The sequence below is a fragment of the Ruditapes philippinarum genome, unplaced genomic scaffold, assembly GCF_026571515.1.
Source record: "Ruditapes philippinarum isolate M1 unplaced genomic scaffold, ASM2657151v2 ctg2712_1_1_1_1, whole genome shotgun sequence".
Taxonomy (NCBI): Eukaryota; Metazoa; Mollusca; class Bivalvia; order Venerida; family Veneridae; genus Ruditapes; species Ruditapes philippinarum.
In genome coordinates, this window is record NW_026866271.1 from 77654 (window position 1) to 96137 (window position 18484).

At 31.4% G+C, this 18484-nt stretch overlaps 1 protein-coding gene across 2 annotated transcripts in view; it reads right to left on the reverse strand.

The window, feature by feature from the left end:
- Positions 1-242: 242 nt before the first annotated feature.
- LOC132731967 (transmembrane protein 131-like) overlaps positions 243-18484 on the reverse strand; it is a gene marked incomplete at its 5' end in the record, with an annotated part of 32548 nt that continues 14306 nt past the window's right edge. The window contains 11 exon segments of one of the 2 annotated variants that reach the window (XM_060718267.1): positions 243-4505; positions 4852-4976; positions 7762-7905; positions 9132-9238; positions 9682-9769; positions 10393-10632; positions 13161-13271; positions 15742-15845; positions 16511-16710; positions 17059-17204; positions 17468-18396. In XM_060718267.1, coding sequence (XP_060574250.1) covers positions 4194-4505; positions 4852-4976; positions 7762-7905; positions 9132-9238; positions 9682-9769; positions 10393-10632; positions 13161-13271; positions 15742-15845; positions 16511-16710; positions 17059-17204; positions 17468-18396 — 2506 coding nt within the window. 2 annotated transcript variants of the gene reach the window in all.

Sequence of the window (18484 nt, forward strand, 5' to 3'; positions counted from 1 at the left end):
AAGCACTGATTATATTGCATTTCATTGCAAAAACAAACACTTCTAGGTGTTTATCAGCACGCCAGTTAAGACAGGTGTGGCTACCAGTTAAAATATAATCCTCCTGAATCAAGCTGGATACTAGCTTCCTCACAAACTAAACATTCATTATAGAAAATGTCCAGCTAGAAAAGCTTTGGCATCAAGTCACATGTACATGTATTTACTATAAATTCAAGTGTGACACAAGAAAAAGAACAACATTTTATTGCAGTAATTGTTTTATTTTTCTGAGAGAGGCTGTAAAGAAAACCAAGCAATTAACTTAATGTTTTTTACTGCCTTAACTCACAGTTCTGTTTCCGAGTATTTTAAGGGAGATAATAAAGTAGGAAATAAATTACCTCCCCTTAAGGGGGCATTTATAATAAACCTATGTCTCTGGTGTAATATTTCCAGCTTAATCTCAACCAACAAGCATTAAATACAAAAGGAAACATGGTATTTCAAGACACACAGTTATATGGTTTTACATTGGTGTAGACACCTGACACCATGACATCACCCTTATAGTAGGATCCTGTCCTTAATATGAAAAAAAAAAACAGCAAACATAAAAACTTATTATCAATACATTAAAAAGGTTATTTATATCGATTGCAGTTATTTCACTGCTCTTAAAAACATAAATAATAATGGTTTGATAAACTTGTCCAACAAAACGTTTGTTCTGTACAGATAAATTAAAATAAACCTGAAACGTCAAAGAAAAAACAGTTTGTAATAGGCTGTCAACCAGGTGTGGAATTTTAAAATAACTATTATAAAAGAGTAAAGAAGAAATCACTAGCAGACAGTCACAAAGTGGTAAGATAAGAAAAAAAAGAGAAATTTCAAACAAACTTCTTCATCTTTTTTTACAATCAAATTTCTTAGTGAGAAAGCTGGAAATATAGATTAGTTCGTAGAGAAAGTTTAAGTTTCTGGAGGACAGCCTGCTGAAATCAAAATACTCTCATAATGAGGGTAATAAATTAAAACTTAACAGAAAAAAATAACAAATATTGTCAAAATACTGATTAAAAAAAATAAAAACAACATTTTTAGGTTAGTATTTATAACTTGAATTATAAAATTATTCTAACTTAAAAATGCCAACATAATTAACAGAATAATTATTAAAGAATTATTCACCTCATCTTGAGGCAAGAATTTAGAACTTAACAAATGTACTGATAAACTTAAAATGTTACCAAGGAAAGATAAAATTTTAACAAGAAAATCTTACTTAGATATTATCATTTTGTCTGAAAAAAAAAACACTCAAAGACTTGACTTTTAACAAAGAGTAAAACAAATTTATAGCTTTTTACTATTAAAAGATACCAGCTATAAATCTGAGTGGTCCATACTCTATGTTTAAAGATCATGTCATTAAATAAACATTTAAAACATTTTTTTTACAAAAATTCTTGCATTAGTAACTGCTTTATTGCACCAAACTAAAAAACAGTAACAATTTTTTTTGATTTCCTAAAGTATATTAAGTATTATCAGCAGAATTAAAAAAAAATTATCTTATTAAAAAGTCACGTCCGTGTACTAAAAGCTGTCAATTTATTATAATATCTCTTTTCTTTAAAACGTTTTCTGTAAATACTTTCCATTACTTAACATACAGCATTTCTATTAGTCAATTTCATGTGAATATCTACTCAATAAATACAGCACTTGCATGTCACTATGCCACGTAAAAGCACGTGCATTTGTGGACTGATGACACACACATATGCATGTATTCAAAGTGGATAATATAGGGTAAGTTTCTCACGTCCAAGTTTCTCATGTCCGGGGTGGTTTTGTATGTCTACAGATATAATTCTCCTACACAAAAATCATTCCTTACAGAACTGTATCATTAAATAGATTAGATCACAAGCTGAGAAATATAATTAATTTACCAAACATAGTTTGTCACAATGTTTGATTTTGACTAGAATATTATTTTTTCATGATACAGTTCTAAATACGTCAAATTTTTGTCTTAAATTCTTTATTATTATTTGTCACATTTTATCGATATCCATTCTTTTATGGATTATTTATCTCCATTTATTTATGGGGAAGAATTCAATATTCCAAACATGTTATTATTCAAGCAATTCATCATCATCATTATATCACTGTTAAAAGATATGCTTGTTTTTTTTGCAATAAACATTACTGCGACCAAACATGTTTGGAAGATTAATTTCTATGTACATTTTTCTATATAACTTGAGCTATCATACTTGTTCAAGAAAACATTATAAATGTTTGAATGTTGAAAAAACCATGCTGATTAAACCAAAAAAGAATGTAAAAGATCTTGTTAACACAGAGTCCAAATTTCACAAGGTATGGTTATATACAAAATATGTATGTCTTTAAAAACACAGTAAATGAAGTCATTAATGTTACAATATTTTCTACTATAAATATTGTAAATTATAACACTGGCTTGATAAATGACAAGTACATGAAACTAGTATGACTGCACAGCTATATATAAAGCTCTAAATCACCTCACCTTCACATAATATCTCTTAACAACTGAGATTTTCATTACCATTTCAAAATATGATGGTATCTTTTGTTTCCACAACATATTCTTTTCTCAAAACAAATAAGGCAGAAAACTAAATCTCAGCAATTATTTGTACATGTATGTGAAGGAAAGGTGATGAGCTGTTATGTCACATCAAGTTAACAACTGCATTTTTTGCAAGTTTACAAGTGTAATCAAAGTAAAACAACTGGCAAATCTTTACACATAAAACATACACGTAAACTACAAAGCAAACACAACACAAACAATTCTTCTAGTATCATTATGTCATTTAAAGTTACACAAAAGGTATGGTTTCTTATTATTATTATTACTTTTTATATAAAATGTAAAAAAAGCTATGAAATATAAGCGCAACTATAAATCTTATTGTCATTAAAAAAAAAGCAGCGAACGTTCCAACACATTATTGCTCTATATGATACAAAGATAAATTTAGCAGTTACATCCAGCAAACTCAAAACTACATTATCTGCATTTAACATTTCCAAAAAAAGACAAGTTGTATACCAAGGTAAAGTAGATTCTTTTATAACTCAAAATCAATCTTGTCAATCAAGTTAAATTAATGATTTTAATAATAACATATACCAACACTTATCATCATCAATCATTCTTTAGAAAACTGCATTCATAGCATTACAAAGTTTACTTCAATATACATACTATATGTTTATCATCATTATTATTATTACTATTATATTTATACCAATACTAAACTTAAATCTTTTTTTAACTATATGATGTATAGATGCATATATAAATATCAGTTTGGTAATATGTTAAAAAATTACTACCTTAAAATATTGATTAGCAAAATCCATGCCAGATAACATGGGACTATATGATCAATTTTTGTGTGTTAAATTTGTTGTTATAGTATACAGTTATATTTCATACATTGTATAATATATAGTATAATACTAAGTGTTTATAATCCATTAAATACATTGTATCACAAGTATCAACTACTTCTTATTTTTTATTTCAGTTTTAAGAATAATTATATACGGTGGTAGACCTAATCATGCCTATTCTTAATTGCCAATTAACGCTATATTCTTGGTGTATCATATGCATGTACAGACACAATCAGAGCAAAGTCAAATGCAAGAAAATCATATCATTGAATTAAACACTAAAGTCATAAGATTCACTCAGTCAAATTGTTAATGTCAATGTCAAAAATCTTTAATTTTTACTATCAATCATTTACACAGCTGACATTGCTAAAAATCTAAAGGTAAAAAACAGCAAATCTAAAAAAATCACACGCAAAAATGTATGTCTTAATGTCTCTTTCAGTTATAGCAAATATTTTGTTAACAAATCTTTAGTAATGACTTACTAGTACATTCAATAAAATGTTGAATTTTCCTCTTTAAATACTTTCTTTACAATTTCAACAGCAGGAATATTATATATAATTAGCTTTTAATAATTGATTTTAGAGCATTCATTCATTTTGGTGTGACATAAATTACAAGTGAAAGAGACATTAAGACAGGGCCAGTTGTTTTATTTTTAGACACAATATTGTAAACAAAGCATACACTCTTAATCTATACAAGTCCATTATTTTCTGTCAGTTCTACAGTAGATTTATCTAAATCATGTCATTCCTCTGATCATCAGCAGAGCTGGCTGGAGGGGAACCTGGCAGGGTCCAACCACTGGAGGCTGTGGAAGCGCTTGGGCTCCAGATGTCTGTAGAGAATGGGTTGAAAGCTGGTAGAGCATCGGCACTCTGTGTCACCGCTGTGCTGACCGGGCTCGTACCCTCGGTTGTAGTGTATGGTATGTCAGCAGAAAGTGGGTCAGCTACACTTGTCTGTGTGCCACTACCTCCCCAGATACCCATCAGTGAGTTCCAGCTGTTATTAGCACTATGTGTGAGGGTACTCCACAAACCAGTCTCCTGATATAATCAATATAACCAATGTTACACATCAACTATTTCAGGACATCCAATATACATATAAAGATACAACATTGCCATTATATACAAATTAGAACAGATAATAAAATAAAACAAGCATCAAAACCTTTGAACATTCAATAATTTAAAAGCGTTAATTTTTTCTAGAATACAGATGGATGAAATATTGACCTAAACAAAGGTGTTAAATAATAACTTCAAAGAAAATGCAGGTGAAAAGAACATTTTTCAAAAACTTTCAAAATTTGAGCTTGTAAATAAAATAATACAAAAATATATTTTGTTATTTCTTATATCACACTTAATAAACAATTCAAAGACATACATTGGGAGCAGGTGGGGTTTCAGGAGCCATCGCCCAGGTGTTGTTGGGGTCCAGAGGATTGTACTCAGAATCCCATAAACTTTCATTCCTTGTAAGTGGCACTCCAAATCCTGGCCAATCATCCCCTGTTATTCAATTTATATAGAAAATTAATTTATATAGATAAATTTAAGATTATCATTATAACTCACCATTTTTATAAACATTTTAAAACAATTTAACAAAGCATATTTCCGTTATATCCACAGATCTAATATATTTTTTATATGTGTATGAGTAAAATATATCAGTTATGAGTAAAATATATCAGTTTTTTTCCAATGCTACTGAATTCATCAATATATTGCACAAGCAAACACATTTTCATATAATTTTACATTATATTTTGCCCCTATAATAATTAACAAATTGTCAAACTACATTGAACATGCAAATTTACTGATCCGGTCACAGAAGCACACTGATTGGCGCATGCACAGCTCACATCTCAACTTATACTGTAATTATTCCATTAAACAAAATGGAATTCAAGTGAAGTTCAAAAACAAGATTGCATTTGAGAAAAATGCTATGCCACCGCATTAATACAACACTAAATAGTAGTGTAGGAACAGTTTTTCTTTGTTTCTATACAATTTTGAAGATTGTCATAATGCATAGATCCCTGACCTATCTAATTCTTATTATCAGTTTAGTTAAATCTGTTGTTAACTCAATAAAAGATCAGAGTAGGAATATATCAATGCACTTGAGTCTAGTGAATTTGGTGTTGAAGGTCATATTTCACACAGCCTAAATTTCATGACTACATCAAAGGACAACATAGTAAGACACTTTGTCAAAAATCTAGGTCAGCTGAAATCAAAGTTCACTTAACATCTTAATCTGTACACATGGTTCAAATTTCATAGCTGTACATCAAAGGACAAGAAAGTAGGTCACATCATCAAAATCTAGTTCACCTGATATCAAAGTTCAATTTTACAACTAAAACTGTGCACATGGTCAAAATTTCATTGCTGTACATCAAAGGACAAGAAAGTAGGTCACTGTCCCCTTGGGCAAGGCAAAATTTTGGACCCAAGGGTTTAATTCAAAACAATCTTGATACAGGTCCACCAAACAACATTTCAAGTCAAATATCTAAGCTGTAGCTTTCTCCTATTCAGAAAAGATTTGTTTTATTTTCTGTTTTTTACTATGTGAACAATAATGAGAATCACTGCCCCTGGGCAGGGCCAATTTTAACACTAGGGGCATAATTAAAACAACTTTAGTAGAGAACCCATAGAATATATTATAGAGCAAACATCAAAGCTCCATGCCTTGTACCTTCAGACAAAAATATTTCATTTTTTTTTTACTATATGTACATAGTGAAAATCAATGACTCCTGGGGTGGGGCCAATTTTGACCCCAGGGCTATAATGTGTACAATCTTGCTAGAGGTTCACTACATAATGTTTCATGCAAAATATCTTAACTCTAGCCTTTGTAAATTTAGAGAAGATGATTTTTTAAGTTTTTACTATATATATATATAAGGAAAACCTATGGCCCATGGGGCGGGTCTTATTTTGACACAAGAGGCAAAATTTGAACAACTTTGGTAGAGTACCTATAGATGATATCATTTAACAAATATTAAAGCTCTAAGCCTTGTACCTTCAGACAATAAGATTTTTTTATTTTTTATTATATGTATATATTGAAAATCAATGACCCCGGGGCAGGGGCAATTTTGACCCCAGGGCTATAATTTGAACAATCTTGCTAGAAGTTCACTTCACAATGTTTCATGCAAAATATCTAACCTCTAGCATTTGCTAGAAGAAATTATTTTACTATAAAGTTTTTACTATATACATATAAGGAAAACCAATGACCCCCGGGCAGGGCCGATTTTGACTCCAGGGCTATAATTTGAACAATTGAGTAGAGGTCTACCAGACAATGCCTTATGCAAAATATCTAAGCTCACAGCCTTTTGGGTCTTTACAAGAAGGTATTTTAAGTTTTTACTTTATGTACATATAGTGAAAATCAATGACCCCCGGGGCGGGGGCCGATTTTGACCCCAGGGCTATAATTTGAACAATCTTGTAAGGGTCTATCAGACAATGCCTTATGCAAAATATCTAAGCTCTAGGCCTTTTGGGTCTTTACAAGAAGGTATTTTAAGTTTTTACTATATGTACATATAGTGAAAATCAATGACCCCGGGGCGGGGCCGATTTTGACCCCAGGGTTAAAATTTGATTAATCTTGGTAGAGGTCTACCAGACAATGCCTTATGCAAAATATCTAAGCTCTAGGCCTTTTGGGTCTTTACAAGAAGGTATTTTAAGTTTTTACTATATGTACATATAGTGAAAATCAATGACCCCCGGGGCGGGGCCGATTTTGACCCCAGGGTTATAATTTTAACAATCTCGGTAGAGGTCTACCAGACAATGCCTTATGCAAAATATCTAAGCTCTAGGCCTTTTGGGTCTTTACAAGAAGATTTTTTTAATTTATTCTTATAATTCCTTTTGGTTGCCATGGCAACCAGATTTCTGCATGGAATGAAATTCTTTGAACAACTTTGGAAGCCCTTCACCCAAGGATCAATCCTGCCAAGTTTGGTTGAAATTGGACAAGTGGTTTTTCACAAGAAGATTTTTTAAGTTCACTATATAATCTATATAACACACACACACACAAACAAACACACACACAGGTGAATCGCTATATGCCACCGCATCGCAGATGCTGCGGTGGCATAAAAACTTTTTAAGATTACAACCAGAATTAAGTGAAAAAGCTTACAACCAGAAATAGGTCTTTTTCACTCATAATTTAATGTTTCTGTTATTTGTTCAAACAACTTTTTATAGAACAAGATCTGTTATGTGAGATAAAGTTTACCTGTTTTCAGGATTCTGCTCTGGTGTTCCTTGATTCTACGCCTTCTCTCCATCTGAAGTCGCTGCATCATGGTCAATGACTCTTGTTGTTGACTGCTGTATGTTACATTACTGAACCCATAGTTACCATCTGTAGAACTAGGTACTGTATGGTTTAATATAAATATTCTTTATTAATATACTAATATAAATGTATTTTACATATGTAAGCACATATGGAAGATGGGGAAAACGAAAGTGTTAGCCTCATTAAATAAAGTCTTTACGTACTTACAGATGTCAGTTAATTCATTTCAGTTTAACACTGCAAATAATAACCCTTTGTTATATTTATCTTTATCAGAAATAAACACACAATACTGTCTAAAGTAAAGTTAAAACCTTTACTTATGACAGTGTTGCACAGACCTGGCTTTCCGTTTCAATAATTCATTAATTGAAAAGAAGCCCTATTTAAGACATACTTATGGATTCATATTGAATCTTTTTTCAACTTTACTAACAAGTGCAATGTCTAATATTTCCTCTATGAAAACAACTTGTAAGCTGAGGAGGGGGTAAGGGTGAGATCCTGTGTTTGAACCCTTGTTAAGCTTGTATGCATTCTTTTATGACTAATACACACATGTATTTTGATAATCACTGATTGCCTTCCCTTGTTGTGGAAGAGCAGTTGTTAAGTTACTACTTTATAATGCTAAGCCAACATATACTGAATTCATGCTAAAAGATTCCTTGAATGAAAACCTTCTAGCTTTATACTACTGAGTAGTGATGTTCCGATTGTCGCAAGTCGCTGATAATCAGTTACTGTTATGTAAAGCGACAATAATCGATTCACAAAAAATTGTTCCGCGACGTCGTCAAAAATGTTTAAAGTATCAAAACGAATTAATTCTGACGGTAATTTTCTTTTAGGAACACCTCGTCGATCGCAAAAAAAATATCTCGGAGACAATTTGGAGTTGAATAGGATCAAAACAATAGAAATATAATGTGATGTGAATGTTATTATTTGACATCCATTGGAAAATTAAATCTATTTCGTAAAATAATAACTAAATAGGGTTAAAACTGTATTGAAAAGTGCTAAATGAAGTTCATGTTACTGAATATAATCAAGTGCCTTGGGAAAAAATGCTTCTTCCCTATTTATTTTTAACGCGACTTTAATCGGAAAGTTATCGATTATGTCCCATCCGATTGAACCGATGATCGATTGGGACAAATTTCATCCGATTTCCATCACTACTACTGAGGGCCATTGTTTTTTGGGTTTTTTTCAGATTATGTTTTTAAAAGTGGTGACCTTAATATGCTTTTTTATTAAATGCTTTATCACCCAGAATAAATTTCTAAAAAAAATGTTACCATTAAGTCCAAAGGTAAATGAAGATTGGGTGAAGACACCAGCCTGGGAGTCGGTCAATGTATTGCCAGGTCTACTGCTCTCCTGTATTGTCTGTAGTCCAAAACCACTGAAATAATAACAACACAAATAACATAGAATTAATTTATAACTACAGCAAACTTGACTTACAACACAAAAAAAACCCAAAAAACATGAGACAGACTAAAATGTGTATATGTAGTAGTTGAAAAACAAGAAGAGAAAAATTGTTTTGTTGTTGTCCCTTGTCATACTGGAACAAAGTGACAAAATGTTCCAAACTCTTTATCATTATACTATGAATATATAATATACCATTTATCTTCATCAAGAAAGGTCTCTCCTAAATATAAATAATATTTTTTGCAAGATTTGTAGATTTTTTTGGTTACATACTTAAGGTAAATATAATTTTGCAACCAGGTTACCAACTACACTCAGATTATTAACAGAGATCAGACTAATATTTTGTAATGCAGATTTTTGTTTACAGTCATATAAAAAACAAAAAGCAAAAAATAAATAGTTTACATGGTTTCTGGTGTTGTAGGTGTAGAGGAGGTACCCCATGCATTCCTCTTGGCTGTCATTGGTGGAGACGTCTTAGGAATAACAGAAACTGAAACAAACATGGGTACAATTGACTGAATATAAGTTTATTTGACCTTTGAATGTTTACAATTTATAACAAATTTAATCTGAACAACAGTTATCATATAAATCACATCTTCTATCAAAACAAAGATAAGCAAGATTGAAATATAACTATATAATGAATTTCAATGCCTCCCAGTACATTTTAAGTTTTAATTTAAAGGAACTCAACTGAGGTCCAATAGCCTGTAAACATGAAATTTGAATTTCTTACATAAATCAAATGGGGAACTTAAAACAGAAATATTCACAAAATAATTAAGTATTGTACCAAAAAAAATTGCTAAAATTGTATTTCTGTGCTTTTTTAGACTGATTAGAGTGAAAAGCATTGCAACGCTTTTCAATTTTGGGTTATTTTTCACAATTGAATATTTATTCTGGAAAAACAGAGTGAGCGAACAAGTTATTGGTCTAGACCTACATCAAATGAAACATTAATCTAGAAAAAATATTTCCAGTCCCATCATGTCAAAAAACCTCAGTGGAGTCTCATCAATATTTACATTTTAATCCAAACAAATGATAGATTCCTGTATTAACATAATAGAATGATGTCATTAGGGGTGAAATATAAGCTATCAATACCTGGTATTGTATCACTAAAGGGAGTGTATCCCGCTACAGCTGTTGGTGTCCGCTTGTCTCCCTTCTTACCATTGGCTCCTTCACCACTACTGTTGCTTACTATACTCGAGTAGCTGCTTGAACGGCTACTGCTAGTTAGTCCATCTGGGGAGATGTTGCTCAAGTGGGTGCCAGGTTCAAGCACCTTGGCCTGCTTCTGTGCAAATTGGTCAGTCTGGATGGACAGTTCGCTTAAGTCATCTAAATAAAACAAAGATGCAAGTTTTAACTTGTGTTGCTTAACCATGAAACTTCCATATCACATCTAAAATATTCGATATTAAATGTTAGTTTAATAAGTTTAATATGTTAAGTATCAACTGATCAAAATAAATTCAGATGCCCTAGAAAATGTGCAAAAGCTATGCTACTTTATTTAATGCCACTATAAATTTTATAAATTTACATCAAAACAATTAAAACACTTAAATGAAGTGTATATCCGAAAGTGTCAAGAAAAAAGTCGAGTTTACATTGATATATTAATTATTTATTGTTTAATTTAGGTACATTTTGTCATTTTTTTCTTAGTAAATAATATTCAAGTTTGACATTATAATATCTATTTCCTACTTGAAGCATTATGGTTAAATCACTTAGCAAATTGGAACTGTTTTCTGTTTACACAAATATAATTTCCTGTGAAAAGAAGGTAATTTTTCTACATCTAACCCAAATTTTGTTAGATTCTTAAGCAAGAAAAAAACAAATGAACAAATAAATAAAAACTAAAGCTTGAAATATATTTGACCCACATTAAAAGGCAGTGTAATAACTAGGCCAATATATTATACAAATCTCAAATTTCCCCCAATTTTATTTAGTGCAGTTGTAAATTTCTTTTCTGTATTTTAAGGTTTAACATAATAAAAAATTGCTTTGAAAAACTGCATGACATTTTTTTTCCTCTTCATTATATGCACATTCTTATCATAATTTGAAAAACAAGTCCAGCATTAAAAGAACAAGTTTTAAAACTATATAAATGTACAATTTAAAGAACATCTTATGTCCCAATAAGTTTGGCCTAGTAACTACACTGAATAATGCAACAAAAAAATACAACACAAAGAAGCATGCACAATAAAGGTAAGGTGTGTCTTGACTAACATTTATATATACATGTAGAATACAAGTATCTCCCACAGTTTGGTATATAGATTTAATATGGTGTGTACTTGTTATACAATGTATGTGTAATGATACTTAAACAGAATGACATGTAATTCATTAACTAACAAATGTAGTAAAATGATCTTGACTGACGAATCACGGGGTTTCATTCTGAAATAAGACATTTTGAATATGATTTTGTTGAACACCTTAATGTGCACTTTAATCTCATACATAAAACAGGCCTTCCTGCTACCACCTGCATATTTTGATCATTATAAATTTCATATGTTACTTACTCAAGTGGTTACTTTGGCACACATTAAAGTTGCTGGTACAAAATAGACATATACATATATACGAGTTGTATACAAAATTTTTCTCTTAATTTGACATTTAAGCAAGTAACAACCCATTTGATGTTCTTAAAATGATACGCTGATAATGATATAATTATATTAAAATAATCAAGATGGAAGACTCTTAGAAGTGTAGTTTTCAATTTTAATGACACCTGAAGTCATTAGGTGCCTCTCCACGCATTATTTCAGGCATGAGCAGATGCTTGAATAGAACCGCATGATATCTTCCACAAAGGAAAGACTTTTAACACTTTGGGAAAGAATAATGTGCTAAGGTTATTAGCAGATATATACTGTGTCATTAAATAGATATTATTAACTCTTGCTCTATTTACATATTTTTGGAGGACATTCTATTATTTTCGGTTCAAAATTGTCTACAAAATGACATCTAGAATTATGTCAACAATCTGCATTATAATATTTCATTACCTGGACAAAATTAAACCATAATACATAATTATAGGGCAACACAATACGAATAAACTTCATAATATTCCTCAGTTCATATCTTAACATTTCTCATAAAAATAAAACATTAACATCAATTCAATACTGCACAAATATATTCTCGAGGTTTCACTGTTTTATCGTGTATAACTTACATACACACAATGTTAAAGCAAGAGCTTTTATTTTTTACATCTATTCATAATGATTTCTTTATCTATAAACCCTCCTCAGATTCTATAGAAAACATTACAACACATAAATTTGAAAATAAAAAAAAATATAAAATAAAAAAAATATGTAATGTAAATAATAAACAAAAAATAAAATAATAAATAAATTGGAAAATTTGAAAGACAATAAATATTTAATGAAAACTAGATAATAGTTTTAAAAAAAAGCACAAAAAGATTAGTAAAAACCTCCGAAAAAGCAAATTAAAGCAATTAATATAAATACATAGTAACCATAGCCATGTATAAACCAACCATATATATATGAGCCGCGTCAGGACAAAACCAACATAATGCGTTTGCGACCAGCATGGATCTAGACCAGCCTGCGCATCCGCATGCTCTTACCAACTCTTTTACGAGTAGAGAAACTGATAGCAAACAGCATGGATCCTGATCAGACTGCGTGCGGATGCGCAGGCTGGTCTGGATCCATGCTGGTCGCAAATGCACTATGTTGGTTTTGTCATGACACAGCTCAATAATATAGAGAGAGGGGGAACCTATATAAAGTAAGTGCCAATAACCGGTGCTTGTGATATGTGAGGGTGATAAAAGAATGAGTGCTAACCCGCGGGCGAATTCGGGTGTGGCTCATCCCAGGAGGGTGGGGGAGAATCACTATCAGAATGATGTGGCTCCATGCTAGTGTCATCCAACAATTCAGGATCACTCAGCACACCTGGACAACAACATGAAAGCTTAACATAACCATGACAACAAGAATACATATGCAATTCTAATCAAAATATCACTGTAATAACTTCTAATAGGTGGCTGACTGACTGTCAATAAACCATGCTTCAATTGAATATTTCTACACTATTTCAATATATTTAATCACAACAGTGACATCTAAACAAACAGTCTAAAAGCTTAAACGATTGTGTATATACAAGGACTGATTCAGAATTATTGCTATTTCACTAATATCTAATGTCCCGGCCACTATTAACTTATCATCAAAATAACAGACACAATTCCATTATACGGACATAATGAAGTATCATATGGCATAGTTACTAGATGGACAATTATCTTGATCTAAATCTGATAGGGAGCAAGTAAATTGGCTATGAGCTATAATGGCTTTGTCAATTGTGTATTGTGAGATTTATGAAAGAATAAAGCTTCTCCTTCTTCTTCTTCATGGTAACAAATAGGAAATATTTACTCAGAATCAAGGTACTTATTGAAGAAGATTCAAGATTGACATTACACCACTTAATTCATCATTCCAGCTTATCATCTTAGTTCATTTTACTTCAAGAAAACAAAAAACTGAAAGCAAAAGACTGGTGGATAAAGAACAAGATGTTACTGAGGCTGTGCTCTATATGACAGATAAAGATTATTTTCACTTTTTAAATGTCATTGAATACATTTGTGCTGTGTAGTTTCTCCTTTCCTATACATTATATCCAAGTTTTGTGAAGAAAGGAAGAATTGTTACAACTCAGCACTATTGCAAAGTTGTATTGCAAAAGTTCAACAAATATTTCAATTACAGGCGTCCAATAAAGGTACGGCACACACATTTTTGTTTTGATGACAATGTTCCAGCATGTAACAGACCAGCATGTAACAGACCATTTAGTGGAATATAAAGTGTGAATATTAACTACGAGTGTATTTAAGAGCAAACAGGTAATCAATTTATTTATTAACAAAATTTTACTAGGCCAGTTGTATTAATTCTGAATCAACCCTCGTATTTCTTCATCAAAAACCTGTGCAATGACCTTAAAAGTTATACTGGTCAAAAATATACAAAAATCTTGAAACATCTACAATTTTTCTCGTGTTTATTTATAATAGACAAAATAACACAGGTGCAAATATGTGAATTAAAAGTAAAAATAAGAAAAAATCTCTATACTGTATGTAACAATATTGCCGTCAATAAGTCTGTGACAGAAAGCTTGCTAAATTAATCACTGTATTCTTGTTTTTTTCTAAAGCTATTATTAATTTAACTAATAAGTCATTTTCATTTAAAAAGTATTGGGCCCAAAAATTTGTTTATATATTTCTCTTAATCACCAGTTGAGATATTTATTTGTATTCAGTAACAGCAGAAATATGTGAACTGATTATAATGAAGTCATCACAAGTACCTTTCATTACTAACAAGGAAGAATAAACTTATTTACAGTTTAACAATACAGCATAGTTTTCAATAATGTATCAACATCGTTTTTATAAATGATCTTAATCTGTTACCAGTATAATGAGAAAATTATTTGGCCAATTCATTCTCAACCTGATGGAACTGAAGTGAACTGATAGTAGTCCTTGCCACCAGTATAGAGCTAGGCCAGCGTGAACATCCATACAGTCTGACTAGGCTCTATACTATTGACAGCTCATAGTTTTTAATTTTGATATTGAAATCTCATGAACTTTTAATATTGATATTGAATTCTCATGGACTTTTAATAGACTATCCCAAATACTAAACGGGGCAAATTCATTATTCAAATTCATGGTAAATTTCTGTTCAATGTTATAATGAATGAACTGTTAGCAGATCAGAGATAGGTTATTTCATGACGGAGGGAAGAAAAAATTAGACAGGGTTAATGTTTTGTTAAGTCAACATTACTTTATATTTACCTATCCCTAACCATACCTCCTAACCCTCCCACTATATTTTTTCATTGTGAGTGATATAAGACTTGTTAAAATTGTTAATAGGTCAAACATGTCAACAACTTCACAACAACACCCCTACAACCTGGTAGCAGATATTACATCAGCTTGCCAACATAAAAACAACAATAACAACACACTGCAGGAAACAAAGTTCAACAAAGCTGTTCAAACTGATGTCATATTCTAAATACATGTAACATTCTTTCTGGACTTTCCTATTCACAATTCCATGCATCAAAAATAAGCTTTTCTCTAGTCTATACATACAACATTGCAGATTATTATTTGAGATAATTTACAATTACTTCAATCATCAATGAAGCACTTTGCAAGTTTCATTAATTTCCTCGCAAGACATGAACAACTTCGCCTCAACGTAAGCAAGTTGAAATTTCCACACAGCAAGGTAATGAAGCAGTTTGCAAATTTTGCTTTCATCAGGCAACATAAAATAACACACAAGTTATTAATAGTAACATAAAGTGACAATTCCTAACCTTTTTGTTTCTCTTTCTTCTCTGTTTCCTTCACACCTGGGCTCACCTTCTTCTTCTTGGGCTTAGTCTTGTCTATGTTGTATGGTAGGTCAATATCTAGAAGGCTGTAATAATACATCAAAATAATAAGCCATACAGTAAGTCATATATAACCTTTACTGTCGTGACGAAAGTCATATGAGCTGAAGGAGAATAAAATCTAAGTTTTTTTCCCCATTGTAACATTTCTTTTTTTTTTTTTGCTAGACCTCCACCATCATCTTGAGAATTCATATCCCTTCATTATTTACAACAGTGAAGACTGGTTCCAATACAGGTTACAGCAGAAATTTTCAAACACAACTACACTCAAACCTGTGATAAAGGCCATCCCTGAATTAAGATAACCCTGCAAAGAAATGCCACTTTTTGATAACCTTACATCGATATATTGGAATAAAATACCTCTAAACAAAGGCCACTTGTCTATAAAGACCATGATTTGTCTCTACCTTGGGTGGCCTTTGTTCACAGATTTGACTGTATTATCTTAACTTTATAACAGTTGATGTTTAACTTTTTGTTAATATAGTGTTCATATTTTATAGCATGTTATAATGAATATCATTTGCTATGGTGACATATAGGCCAATTAGGCCGGGTGCCTAGTTTTATGTTTACTTATATGATATGTATATTTGAAATTATGTTAATGCACATGTCAAGATAATAAACAATTTACTTACTTACTTATAAAAACAATGTTGTATATGATAACACACTAACTTACCTAGGTTTAAGTTGTTCACCACTAAGCTGACCTTTCACCTTTTTATAAGCTCGTGATTTAGATGTCAGTTCAAATTCATCAGTGTCATCATCGGGTTGAGGCATAATCAGTGGTTCAAGATTACGTGCCTTATTTTTCTTCTTCGGTTTAGTTACTGGTGCTGGGGCAGGTTCAGGGGTTCCATTCCTGGTTCCCAAACTCTGAAAATAGTAATAATATGGTTAGGTTTACAAGCTTATTGCAATTAACAAATTTCATTTACAAATTCTTTTCAGAACAATGAAAAACATGATGTTTCAGTTCAAAACAAGAAAAATATATGTTCTATTTTTGCAAACATTACTTGAAAAGCCCAGCATCAAAAAATCTCAAAAACTGTTTCAAACATTCCAAGTAACAGTTTCATAAATAGCTATGTTTCATTAACATATCTAGTTATCTTTTAATTATCGAATGGCTGGTTTTCATATAATTAACTATTACCTTTATCCCATATATAAATAAGTATAGAATGTTTGAAGTTTTGTTTTATTGCACACATAAATAACCTTTTCTTCCAGATCTCCAGTAGAAGAGTCGGTTGTTGTTGATGACGTCTCATCTTTGTCATCGTTCTGCCTCAGTAAAAGACGGTCCTTGATTATATTGTCACGTTCGGGTTTGCTCCGCAGCTTCTTCTTGCACTTTTGTTTATCTGTAAAATGTTAACATACATTAAACACATTGTATGTAAGTAATATCTATTTTTGTAAAATGAACACATGCATTTAGTTCAAATATTTACCAAAACATATGCACCTAAAATGAACAAAATATGTAAAGAAAACAACATAGATAAAATGACTTAGCTATGGTGCCTTCAAATATCAAACACCTGTACCAATTAAATAGTACGAAAGACATTAATTATGAAAAGCAAGTGTTGTTTTTTTCTGGTTTATAATTTATCACACTTACTGTCATATGGCTTGACTTCATCAAAACAAGCAAGGCCGCTGGAGTCTTGTGTCGTCATAACTGGTGGGGTGATATCTTTCACAATGTTTGGTGTGTCTGTTTTCTTGTCCATCTGTGATGTATTGGACTTATTGCTATGTTTCCTTTCATAATTACTGCTTGGTGTCAAGTTCTGGTTATCGACTGGGGGAGATATTTCTGTGGGAGACTTTTTAACAGGTTTTGGTTTACGAAGAGTTAACTTCTGTTGGGAATAGATATGGTTGGATTTCTCTGGAATAACAACATCCTGAGATGGCAAAGGTTTTACTTTCTCTGTAACTACGTTTTCTTTCATCGCTGTTGAATCAGGTGCATGTTTAGATGAGGGTGCTGGACTCTCTACATTATTATTGACCTTCTTACGTATTGTTGAAGGTTTACGTACAAAAAAGCTTTTAAATAGCCCAGATAAATATGTCATGAATGATTCTCGGGTTTGATGTTCAACATGACCGTTGGTCATCTCAATAATTGGACGTGGAATTCTGTTAAGATTACTTGGTTGTAGTGTTTTAGGTGTTGATACTGGACTAGATTGACCATTAATGTGTGACACTCCAATATTCTTCAAGTCAAATATTTTCTCTTTCTGGTAGGTTGGTGTTCCATTGCACATTTTAACTTTTCGTTTTAAAATATCGGCAACGAAAATTCTATCAGCTTCAAAATAAGATGCTACCAGTATACAAAATAAGATAAAACTCATGACACAAACTATAGAGTAGTATAAAACTGGTTCCCAATTAGGTCTCGGTAATGAAGCAGCACATTTTGATAACGTATGAGTGGGAACCGTAGCTTGAAGTGTATAATTAAACTCTGTCCCTAAACTCGTGAATATTGTTAACGTACGCTGTATTCTTGACATTGTAAAATCTGGTGTAAAACTGTAAGTAGAAATCAGACATACTAAAGCTATCAATATACAATTAATTTTTTGAAATTATCAATAATATAGTGCAGAAATTTTCCAAT